This window comes from Antrostomus carolinensis, unplaced genomic scaffold (assembly GCF_000700745.2).
Source record: "Antrostomus carolinensis isolate BGI_N321 unplaced genomic scaffold, ASM70074v2 scaffold7389, whole genome shotgun sequence".
Lineage (NCBI taxonomy): Eukaryota > Metazoa > Chordata > Aves > Caprimulgiformes > Caprimulgidae > Antrostomus > Antrostomus carolinensis.
Window position 1 is genome coordinate 9762 of NW_010337845.1, and position 11467 is coordinate 21228.

The 11467-nt window shown below is 51.5% G+C and overlaps 1 protein-coding gene across 1 annotated transcript; it reads left to right on the top strand.

Annotated features, from left to right (window-relative positions):
• Positions 1-1375: 1375 nt before the first annotated feature.
• TRAM2 (translocation associated membrane protein 2) lies at positions 1376-10471 on the top strand (the record flags this gene model as incomplete). Its single annotated transcript, XM_010175306.1, has 10 exons — positions 1376-1439; positions 4002-4111; positions 4346-4462; positions 5858-5916; positions 6495-6579; positions 6717-6787; positions 8039-8143; positions 8282-8440; positions 9602-9765; positions 10172-10471. Coding segments are annotated over 10 exons (1008 nt in total), but the record flags the coding sequence as incomplete, so codon positions are not given.
• Between the last annotated feature and the right edge of the window lie 996 nt (positions 10472-11467).

An 11467-nucleotide genomic window follows, 5' to 3' on the forward strand; every position in this document is an offset into this window, starting at 1 on the left:
CTCAGAGATGCTGCTTTGGGGCATCCTGCAGATGCACTGGGATGGGTTGTTCTGTCCTGTCCCTGCAAAGCTTCCTGCTCCACTGCTGAGGGCTGAGGAGGATCATTCCCTTGAATTAAAAACAATAAATGAAGATCGAGCAGCACAGCCCTGGTTTGCAGGGGGCTGATGTCTCATCCCAGGCTTTTTTTGTTGTTGTTGTTTTTTTCCATTTTTGGAAAAAAAAACCAAGAGAGACGTGGAGCAGCTAGAACAAGTCCAGAGGAGGCCACGAGGATGATGCGAGGGCTGGAGCACCTCTCCTATGAAGACAGGCTGAGAGAGTTGGGGCTGTTCAGCCTGGAGAAGAGAAGGCTCTGGGGAGACCTTCTAGCGGCCTCCCAGTACCTGAAGGGGCTGCAAGAAAGCTGGGGAAGGACTTTTCATAAGGGCAGTTAATGACAAAACAAGGGGAAATGGGTTTAAGCTGAAAGAGGGGAGGTTTAGATGAGATATTAGGAAGAAGTTCTTCACTGTGAGGGTGGTCAGACACTGGAACAGGTTGCCCAAGGAAGTTGTGGATGCTCCTCCCTGGAAGTGTTGAAGGCCAGGTTGGATGAGGCTTTGAGCAACCTGGTCTAGTGGAAGGTGTCCCTGCTGATGGCAGGGGGGTTGGGACTGGATGAGCTTTAATGTCCCTTCCAACCCAAACCATTCTGTCATTCTATGATTTTTGTGTGTGGCCAGTGCAAGGTTCAGCTCTTCTGCCAGAGCTGCTTTTTCTCTGCCCCATGGGACACTTGTGAGCACCTGCACGGTCTCTAAAGGGATCCAGCCTCACCAGTCCCATGGGTGCTGTTACTAGAGGAGCCTCTGCAGAGTTTCAGGGGCTAAATCAATGCACAGCCTGTGGGGCTTTGCAGCCTCTCAGCTTGCTGGGGCGCTGCCATCCCTGCCCAGGCTGGGCTCCTGGTGTGGCTGCCTGGAGCGGATGGGAATGAGGATGGTTTTAATTAACACAAATAGCCTGCTGGGTCGGGCTCCCCGTGTCCTCCAAGCACCAGGTCACTTGTGACAATGGTCCATGATACTGGAGGGATGCTTGTCCTTGAGGGGAAGCGAGGAGCTTCCCCCATCAGGGTGGCTGATGGCTTTTACAGCTGCCTTGCTTTTCTCAGTTTCTCCCTCTTTTATAAATCCCTTTCTTCTTCCCAAGTCCCTCTTTGCAAACCTCTACCCTAGCAATCCCCTTGCTGGAAGGTACTTTTGTGAGTGAAACCAATGCCTGCACGATTTGCTTTTCCCATTTTAGTAAGGAAGGTGATTAAATGGTGGCAGAGCAATGGATTCAACAACTGATTTGCTTTTTTTTGTCCCTTCTGTGTGTTTTTGACAGGTTACAGCCAAGACTGCCTTCCTGTTTATCTTACCTCAATATAACGTTAGCGTGCCTACAGCAGGTAAGAGATGCTGCTGCTGTGGGTACTCCAAGGGGAGGGTCAAGTCATGGGCTACCCCAGACCCTCACTGCCAGCTGACCTGGGCTCACCCTCTACTGATACACACTGCTCAGGACCTTCTTTGGTACTAAATGAGACTTTAAAAATAAGATATGTGGGGGAAAAAGCAGAGTTTGAGAGGCTCAGAGCACACTGATCATGTCTGCCAGTCCTTGTGCTGCTGGGGTTGGAAAGAAATGCTTTGCAGGGGCTTTTAGGGATTCCTCTCCTGTTTCTGCTATGGTCAGGCCACTCAGTGCATTTTGCAGGGTGAGGATTCTCCTCCACACCTGGTCAGACAAGATCAAATTGCCTGATTGCATGCCCAGAGTAGCTCTGTGCCCTACCTAGGAGCAGGAGGAGGGATTTAGCTCTTTGCTAAGCAGTGAGGGCTACGCAGGTGATTCCCATCTTGCTTTAGTTCTTGAGGATGGCACAAGGTGAGGGTGCAGAGATGCACATGCTGCACAGCACCCCTGCTCCAGGCAGCTTATGGTCCTGATGCATGTGAAGAGTTAATTCAAGAAGCCAAATGGAGCAGAGGACCTGCCCCAGGAGGCAGCTGGAGGCTCCATCCCTGTTTGTATTTTGGCTGCTAGTTGCTACCTTTCTTAGCTGAGAGCTCCTCCAAGGCTGGCAGGGATCTGGGCTCTGGTGTGGAGGAAGCAGGAGGTGGTTTGGGTAAAACCCTGAGCTCAGGATGGGCCAAACAGCCAGGGCACAGAGCCTGGCTTGGTGGCAGAAAGCTGCAGTTAATTAGAAGTGTTTGAGTAATCATGCCAGGGAGAAGCAGGGTTGATGGGATTAATGAAACTAGGATGAGGCAGAGATGTGGAAGGTAAAAGGTCTTCCCTTAAAATCTTTAAATGTCGTGGTTGAAGCATAGAATAGAAGCATAGAAGCATAGAATAGATTGGGTTGGAAAAGACCTCCAAGATCATCAAGTCCAAGAAATCTTCCAGATGAAATTGTGGTCTGTGCTCCCCTGTGCCACACTCCAGACAGCTTCCCCTGCCTTTGTGCTAAGTGATTTATTCTTCTCTGCTGCTAGAAATCTTGGGGGTACCTCCTTCCAGGGAGGTGGTGGAGTTACCTTCCCTGGTGGTATTTAAAAGACAGATAGATGAGGTGCTTTGGGACATGGTTTAGAGGTGGAATTGGCAGCATTAGGTTCATGGTTGGACTCAATGGTCTAACCATGGTCTTTTCCAACCACTACAACTCTGTGATTCTGTAACCATCTCACCAGGACCAGGTATTGGGGTATCAATATAGGTCATGAGCCAGCTGGGGCTGTGAGGAGAGAGACCTTGGTGCCGTGAGCTTGCTCAGAGGAAGGGTTTTTGCTCACCTGATTTTTTTCCAAGGCTGTTTCACATCCCTCGCAACAAGGATGCCGTTGCCTGTCAGCCAGCAGATCTCATCTCCTGTGCTCAGCTCACGCACAGCTCCTGCTAGAGCAGCTTCTGAAATGCCCTGGAGAGAGGAGAGGAGGCAGAGCAGTCGCACACGTGCACATGATGTTATTTTCTTTAGCTTTGTAATTCTTTTATCTTACTCTGGGGTTATGAGCTCTGTGATACAGGCAACGTTTTTTCCTCTGGGTTTCCACAGCACCCAGCCAGGAGGCTCCTGAGGACCAAGTGTTTTCACACCCTTATGTTGTCATAAGTCCTCATGTACCTCAAATCTCAGAAAACTGGATGAAGCTTTATTCGAGGGTAAACAGGGCTGGTGATAGACAAGTTGCTTCTCAGCATTGATATTAGGAGAGGATGGACAGGATCAGAGTCAGGGAGAGCAGCAGCTGGTGGGCTGAGCTTCACATCACCGTGCTTTCTGCAGGGTACCATGAGGACAGCAGCTTTCCCAACTCTCCTTCATCCCCATAAGCTGCAAATAGTTGCCTAAATGCAGATGTCTGGAGTATTTTGGGTGCTGCTGGTTTGCTCCAGAAGAGCAGGACCTCCCATGGGTCCTATTTCTCATCCGCCAGCCCCATGCCACTGTCTCAGATCCCTTAATAGCACAAGGCATCTGTATTTAGGCAGCTGAATTCTGTTCCAGCAGATTTCAGGGCTGAGTGGGAGAGACTGGGAGTTAGATGATAACTGAGGGGGTGGAAATCCCATCCCGAACCCTAATGCTCCCAGTGGGGTGTCCCTGATCCCATCACCTGCTTCAGTGCTGCCTCCATGTCTTCATCCCTCCAGGCTGATAAATTCCCATCTCCACAGCCAGGCTGTCCTCAGCTTCTCACCTCTGGCAGGGGAAGCTTGAAGCATCCTGAATGTCTTCTTCCTTGAAGTGTGTAACTGTTAGAGAGGAAACCATCATCCACCCTCAGCTAGAACCCTTCTTTCCAGCCCTGCAGCTGCTGGAATAGTCATGATCTCTCTCTGCCTCCACCTCTCTGGTGGCCCCATCCAAGCTGTGTGTTGGGAATAGCCCCCTCCCACTTGTCCCTTACCTGGAAATTGTTTGGATCATGGAGATTTGACCCGCTCTTTGGTTTCTTTGCAGATGGGGAGCTGGTCCAATATCACTATGGGCTGAAGGATCTGGTCACTATCCTCTTCTACATCTTCATCGCCATCATCCTGCATGCGGTGGTGCAGGAGTATGCCCTGGATGTGAGTGCCATTTGGTGTCTTGAGGCACCAAAATATCTCAAGTACCATGGTGGGATGTGGTTCTGCTGCAGTTAAATGCTGTTCTGAGAGTCATTTGGGGGTTGAGGTGCTGATGAGTGAGCCTTCATCTCTGGGGGCTGCTTGGGATGGGGAAGAGGAAGAGGAGGAGAGGGAGTTGTTGACTCGGTGGCTCATGTTTTCTTGTTCCTTTTCTCTCCCTCTGCTCTTTCCCAGAAAATCAACAGGCGTCTCCATCTCTCCAAGGTCAAACACAGCAAGTTCAATGAGTCAGGACAGTTGGTTGCCTTCCATCTCACCTCTGTGATTTGGTGCTTGTACGTCGTGGTGACGGTAAGACACGGGGCTGGCCAGGCTTTGGGTTTCCTGGGTGGGATTTGTGGTTTCTGAAGCACAAAATCCCGATGGCAGCAGAGAATCTCCAGCCACCCCTGGGCCAAGACAGGCACGTTTCAGCCATTTGTGTTCCAAGTGTGGTGGGTCTTTCCAGCCACTGATTAAGGGCAGTTTGGGGAGATCCTTCTCCTGCTTCATGCAAAGCACAAGTAAATGGGCTGTGAAATATTTTTGGAGCTGGACACCAGAAATCCTCCCTGGCCCCATCATCTCCATCCACAGCTCCACAACCTGCCATCTTTCTCAGCCTCTTGTTTTCCTCCTTGTTTGTGTTCAGTGCCTTGGGGGTTTTTGGATGTTCTTTGCAGGGTTATGGGGCTATTGGGCAGATCTTTGTGGTCCCTCTCTTGGCAATCTGGCAGTGAGGGAATTGCTGAGAGCAGAGAAACCACACTGTGCCTTGGGTTGCATTGAGGATGTTTCAACCCAAAACTGCTGAGAGAAAAAATTGGAGTGAAAACATTTCATTTTGAGGAGGAAGCAGAAGGGAAGAACAGGCATGGCTGGAGAGAGCTGACTATTTTGGCATGTGAAGTGATGCCAATGCTTTGCTATTGGTGGCTGTTGGGGTCTCTGGGGATGGATGCTCGGGGGCAGGTCCCCTCTCCACTGCTCAGGGAGTCCTGAGGCAATGGTGACACGTAGGTCCTGGGCAGAATGAGTTTTCTGTGCCAACATCTCTTTTTGAAAGCCCAGTGCAGCACCTCTGTGGAAGGAGCTGTGCAAGTGTGGAACTAGAAAGGAGCTCCATCCTGTAATCTGCCCTGCAGGCATAAGGCAAGAGGCTGTAGGGGAATGCAGGCAGGTGGGGGAATGCAGGCAGGTGGAAAATTAAACTCTGCAATGCATAGTAAATTATTTTTGTAATAAAACAGAAGTTTTTCTACCTGTGCCAGGTGTTTTCTGTTCCCCTTTTTCTTCAAAAGTGATACTTGAGTTGGAAATGCTGGTGGGGAAGAAGCACCCTCAGACCTTGTAGCCGTGCTACTGGCACCTCACCCCCACAACTCCAGAGCATCCCTCTTGCATTGCTTGAACCCCAAAACATCCTGTTCTGAACTTGGGGCTCTCTGTGCAACTGAGCAAGCAGCTTTCAACCCCCAAACACAACAGCCTCATGGAACTTCAGTGGTGTGCTAGAGACCCATGAATGTGGCTGAGCTTTGGAGAGCTCAGTCCTGGCTTGTGTGAGGGACAGGGATTTTAGTGCAGGCTGGAAGGACTCAGGTGTCATCCCCAGTTCCTAGCTTTGCTGTACCATTACCCTGCCCCGTTGTCACCATGCTCTGCCTGTTTCTTTTGCTGAAGGCTTGCATCTTCTCTCTTTTTCAGGAAGGATACATATCAAACCCTCGGAGTTTGTGGGAAAACTACCCGCATGTTTATCTTCCGTAAGCACTCGCAAGGGCATTTTGTTCTCAAGTTGACCACTTCCTTCCTCTCTACGGTTTTCCCTGTGGCTGGGAGCTGGGTGCTGACAGTGCAGTGCCCTTTGCATGTACCCTGCTGCAAGGGCCTCGCAGTGAGATCCCAGGGGATGGTGGACATCTCATTCCTGGCCCTGGGGAGGGTGTTCCCAGAGGGTTTCCTCTATGAGGAAGGTCCTGAGGGTTTGGTCACTCATCCTGGTGGCTTTCTGTCTGCATCACCTTGGGCAAGTCACTTTGCTGTTCATTTTTCATAGTAGAAACAAGGTGGGAGATAATCCTCCTTTGGTTTTCTTGCAAAAGTGAGGTTTGCTGAGAGCCTGGAGACCATAGCACAAGCATCTGGATAAACTCCAGGTGTGACTATCTCTGCTTAACAGATAAAATTTCAGCCCAGAAATGATGCCTCTTAAGTCCCATGGCTTCAAAGCAGTGGAGGGATTGCGGGGTGCTCTGCAGCTGGGCAGTTTCCCTGATGCCTGGGGTCCTTGGGGTCATGCTATGCCCTGGGCTGGCTCACACAGCTCATCCCTGTATTTCAGGTTCCAGGTGAAGTTCTTCTACCTGTGCCAGCTGGCATACTGGCTGCACGCCCTGCCGGAGCTCTATTTCCAAAAAGTGCGTAAGGTGAGAGCTGGGTGGGTGCTCCCATGTGCCCTGGGGATCCTTGAGGTGGTTTGCCCACTGGCTTTGTGGAAGGCAAGCTCTGGGAGGGGGTGGGTGAAGAAGGGTGAGTGGTTAACATGACTTTCTGCCTCTGCCAGGAGGAGATCCCTCGCCAGCTGCGGTGCATCGCGCTCTACCTGGTGCACATCGCCGGCGCCTACCTCCTCAAGTGAGTTGGCTGCCTCGGCATCCCATCCCATCCCATGCCACGATGGGGCTGAGCAGGTCCTTTTGTAGTGTGAGTCACCCAGGAAACCTCAGGGGGCTTACAGGGAATAGAGTTGAGTGTTTAAAAAGCAGATGGTATTGAAGGTGACCTCCTGCCTTTGGGCCATTGGTCAAACATCACAGTCCCACCGAGCTGGTTTTGAAGGAGTTGAGCGATGTGAGGTGAGTGCACAGGTGGTCTCTGTTCACAGGGAGTTGCAAAGCAAATGTTAACCAGGGACCCAAAATGCAGGCTGATGGGTGCACCTCCCCTGGGTGTGGGAAGCACCCTGGGGTGCTCTCCCAGCATGGCATGGACAGGCAAGCTCACATCACAGACTGGTTTGGGTTGGAAGGGACCTTAAAGGTCATCCAGTTCCAACCCCCCTACCATCAGCAGGGACACCTTCCACTAGACCAGGTTGCTCAAAGCCCCATCCGACCTGGCCTTGAACACTTCCAGGGAGGAGCATCCAGAACTTCTCTGGGCAACCTGTTCCAGTGTCTGACTACCCTCTGGGTGAAAAATTTCCTCCTAATATCCAACCTAAATCTCCCCTCTCTTAGTTTAAAACCATTCCCTCTTGTCCTATCACTGTCTGGCCATGAAAAAGCCACTCTTCCTCCTGTTTAGAAGTTCCCTTCAAGTACTGGAAGGCTGCAATGAAGTCTCTCCAGCACCACTTTCTTCTTTGCTTAGGAACATGGTTTAGTTGAGGACTTGTCAGTGAGGTTAATGGCTGGACTTGGTGATCTTAAAGGTCTTTTCCAATCAAGGCAATTCTGTGATTCTCTTCTCTGAGCTAAACAAGCCCATTCTTGGGCTGTTGATTTTCTTGGCTGGATGAGGCTTTGAGCAACCTGGTCTAGTGGAAGGTGTCCCTGCTGCTGGCAGGGGGGTTGGAACTGGATGATCTTTAAGGTCCCTCCAACCCAAACCATTCTGTGATTCTATGATTCTTCCTCTGAGGGTCTGCTCAGAGCAGCAGTGCCAGCAGTCAGGGCTTTGTATTGGACCCATCACAGCTCTGCTTTGATGTTTTGAGGACAGGGATTCCACCATCACAATCCTACCACCGCTGCTGCAGAGAGGTCCAGCTTTGGGCTGGTGCTGGCTGCAGCTCAGGGATGGCCGGGGAGATGCTGTTGCTGGATATGAAGGACTGAGGTTGACCAATCCAGTGATGGGTTTTTTTCTTCTCTTCCCTTGTAGCTTAACCCGCTTGGGGCTGATCCTCTTGCTGTTGCAATACTTAGCTGAATTCTTCTTCCACATGGCCCGGCTGGTCTACTTCACGGATGAGAACAACGAGAAGCTGTAAGCAGGCGAGCTGACCACGGCTTCCATAACCTCCAGTGCCCAGGAGAGCTGTCAGCACGATGAGGGGCTTGCTCTCACCTTCCAGCTCAGCGCTGGAGGCTGCTCCCACTGACACCTCTGCTTGCCTTCCTGCAGGTTTAACGTCTGGGCTGTCGTGTTCGTGGTCACCAGGCTCTTCACTCTCACCTTATACATCCTGGTCATCGGCTTTGGGCTGCCACGGGTGGAAAACCAGGCCATTGACCCTGAGAGAGGGAACTTCTTCAGCTTTCTCTTCAACAATATCCTCTTCAGGTAGGAATATCCCCTACCATACCTACCACCTTTTTTTAATGCATCCTTTCACATGAAGACTGAATTGTGGAAACCTCTCCTGTATGTTCCTTGGTTGTGTTATCCCAGAATAGTTTTGGCTGAGTTGGAAATGCCAGTGGGGATCTGATTCAGGTTCCCTTTAAGGAAGGTCCTACCATGCTGGGAGGGTGTGGAGGGAGTGAGGAGGACTTAAAGGCTGTGGAGCTACGATGGAGGGGGGAGAAGCCAGCAAATAAGTTGTTGACCGAGTGAAGTTATAAAGCATAAGAGAAAGACTTGCAGGCTTTCCTTTCTGCACCCATAACTGCACTTATGGGTCAATGTGGGGTCAATGAAATGGGGGATGTGGTCAATGAAAAGGCATTTTGCCTTCTGCCTGGATGTGTTTTGCTACCTGTTGATGTGGGAAGCAAGGGTTGGCACAGGTTCCTCATGTCTTACAGTCTGTCTGTCAAGATTGGGAGCCTTTCTCACCCATCCAGCAGCTGTAGGTTCAGTTCAGAAGTTGTTAGGACAGGTCCCTGGTCATTCCCAAGGTTTTTGGAGCTGTGGACTGTGGGCACGCCTGAAGATTTGGGGGACTTTCTTAGCTCCCTTCCAACCACATTCATCTTTTACTTGTACAGAGCAGGTAGAGACGTCTTACCTTGAATGTGGAGATTGTGGTTTGGGCAGTGCTGGTTGGGATGATCCTATTCATCCATTCCTGGCCTAAAGTCTTAAGGGTCAACAGTGCCCTGAGCACCTGAGAGCTTTATAGTGAGGAGGGAAAGGGAAGTAGGTTCCCTGAGATCAGGAGATGGCAGAAATCAGGCACTAGAAGGGGTTGCCCAGGGCAGTGGTGGAGTCCCCATCCCTGGAGGGATTGAAGACTCGTGTAGACATAGTGCTGAGGGACATGGGTTAGTCATAGGGGACTTGTCAGTGTTGGGTTTTGGACTTGATGATCTTAAAGGTCTTTTCTAATCTGGGCAATTCTGTGAAAGCAGAGATGGTGGCTGGAGGGATGGCACCTGCCTCCGGCACTTGGTGCAACCACCCAGGGGGACCACAGCCACCAGCCATGGTGTGGGTGGAAGGCTGGGCTGGTGGTGGCCTTGCTCCTCTGTTCTCAGCCTGCTTCTTCTCCACCCCTACCAGAATGAGTGTGCTGCTGTTGGTGTGCCTCTTCCAGGCCTCGGTGATGTGGCGCTTCATCCACTTCCAGCTGCGGCGCTGGCGGGAATACTGGAACGAGCAGAGCAGTCGGAAGCGAGCTGCTGCTGGTGCCAAACAGCAAACCAAACCACTCAAGAGGGACTCGGGTGAGTGCCAGGGCTGGCATGTTGTGAGGTGGCACCATGGGAGGCATCAGGCCTGTGGTTCAGCATCCCCTTGGCAGGCTGCTGTGGTGGTGTCTCCTGCTCTGTGCTGAGCCCAGGGGGTTCCCAGCAGCACCATGTCATGGTGGGAGGTTCCCCATGTTTAGGTTGCCCAGAGAAGTTGTGGATGCCCCCTCTCTGGAAGTGTTGAAGGCCAGGTTGGATGAGGCTTTGAGCAACCTGGTCTAGTGGAAGGTGTCCCTGCTGATGGCAGGGGGGTTGGAACTGGATGATCTTGAAGGTCCCTTCCAAGCCAAACCATTCTATGATTCTGTGTCTATGGACCAGTCTCAAGAGGGTTCAGGTTCTGGCCTGTGCAAGGGACAAAGTTTTCTCTCTCCATCCCCAGGTTACCATGAAAACGGAGTGGTGAAAGCAGAGAACGGCACCTCACCACGAACCAAGAAGCTGAAATCTCCCTAGAAGCAAAGGTTTGTCTCCTGGGGAGGAGGGTGAGATACCAGGACTAAGAAGTAGCCCCTCCTCCCCATCCTCACAAGCATCATCTTGAACAGCTTGGAAACCAGTCATCTTCCCAAGGTGTCTCTCATTCTCCTTCCTTCCTTTCTTGCTGTCTTGAACCATTTGCAATAAAACCAAAAAGGTCCCTTTCCCCTGCTCCTTTCCCCTCGTAGGAGCTTTTCTCCAACCCTCTTGGTTTTTCTTTCCTCTCTTTCATTGTAAATCAACGTGCAATTTTGTTTTCTTCTCTGTTTTAGTGTTTGGTTATTTTGGGTTGTTGTTACAAATGCATTGTAGATGGTTCCAAACAATCCTTTTTTTCTTCTACAGCATGTTCCTCCCCTCTCTCCATGGTGCTTCCCTGAGCCCCAGGGTCAGGACCATGGCAACTTGAAGGCACCATGGTGTCTGTTATGGGAACGGGCTCCTGGGGGGAATGTCCTGGGGGGTCTGTGACCCTGAGGCTCAGGGGATGCTCTTGGGCAAGGGTTGCCTCTCCTGGGGCACGTCTGGCCACTGCTTGGCAAGTGCCACAGGATGGTGATGTTGCAAATGGAGACCAGGGTCTGAGGGAGGAACCTCAACCATGTCTTGTCTCATGGTGGACTTCTGGTTAAGTGGGGTTTTTCTGACCCCTGGTTTTCAGCTATTCTTGGAGAGTTGGGCAGCAGAGAAGGGAGAGAGTTTCCCTCCTTGTATAGGACCCACCTCCTAGCCTTTGCTTGCCCCAGCTCTTCTGGGACAGCTGGGTCCCTCTTACCCTCTTGGCTGCAGGAGGTGAGCTGCCCCATGGTTGTTTTGGAGCTCCCAGCCCTGAGAACTGGGCTCAGGGCTCTGCAGCTCACAGTGCCTTGTCATGGGCCAGCACCATCCTTGGGTCCATGTGAAACCTTTGAGGCCTGCCCCACTCTGAGGCCTGGCTCTTTATCAACCCAGGCCCTTTGCCAACTTGCTTGTGCCTCATGGACCTGGTGTTCTCATGGCTTTTGACCACGTCCAGATGACAAACTGGCTACTGCAAAGGTTTTTGCATCAATGGGACTGTGCTCCTCATGCTGTTGCCTTAGCCTTCCTCATCCCTACCGTACCAGTCCAGCCGTGCTGTCGGCAGCCACCAGCTTTGCTCTTTTCTTTCCAAAGGATACAGAGCTCGTATCCACCCAAGGTGCTATCAAATGCAGGG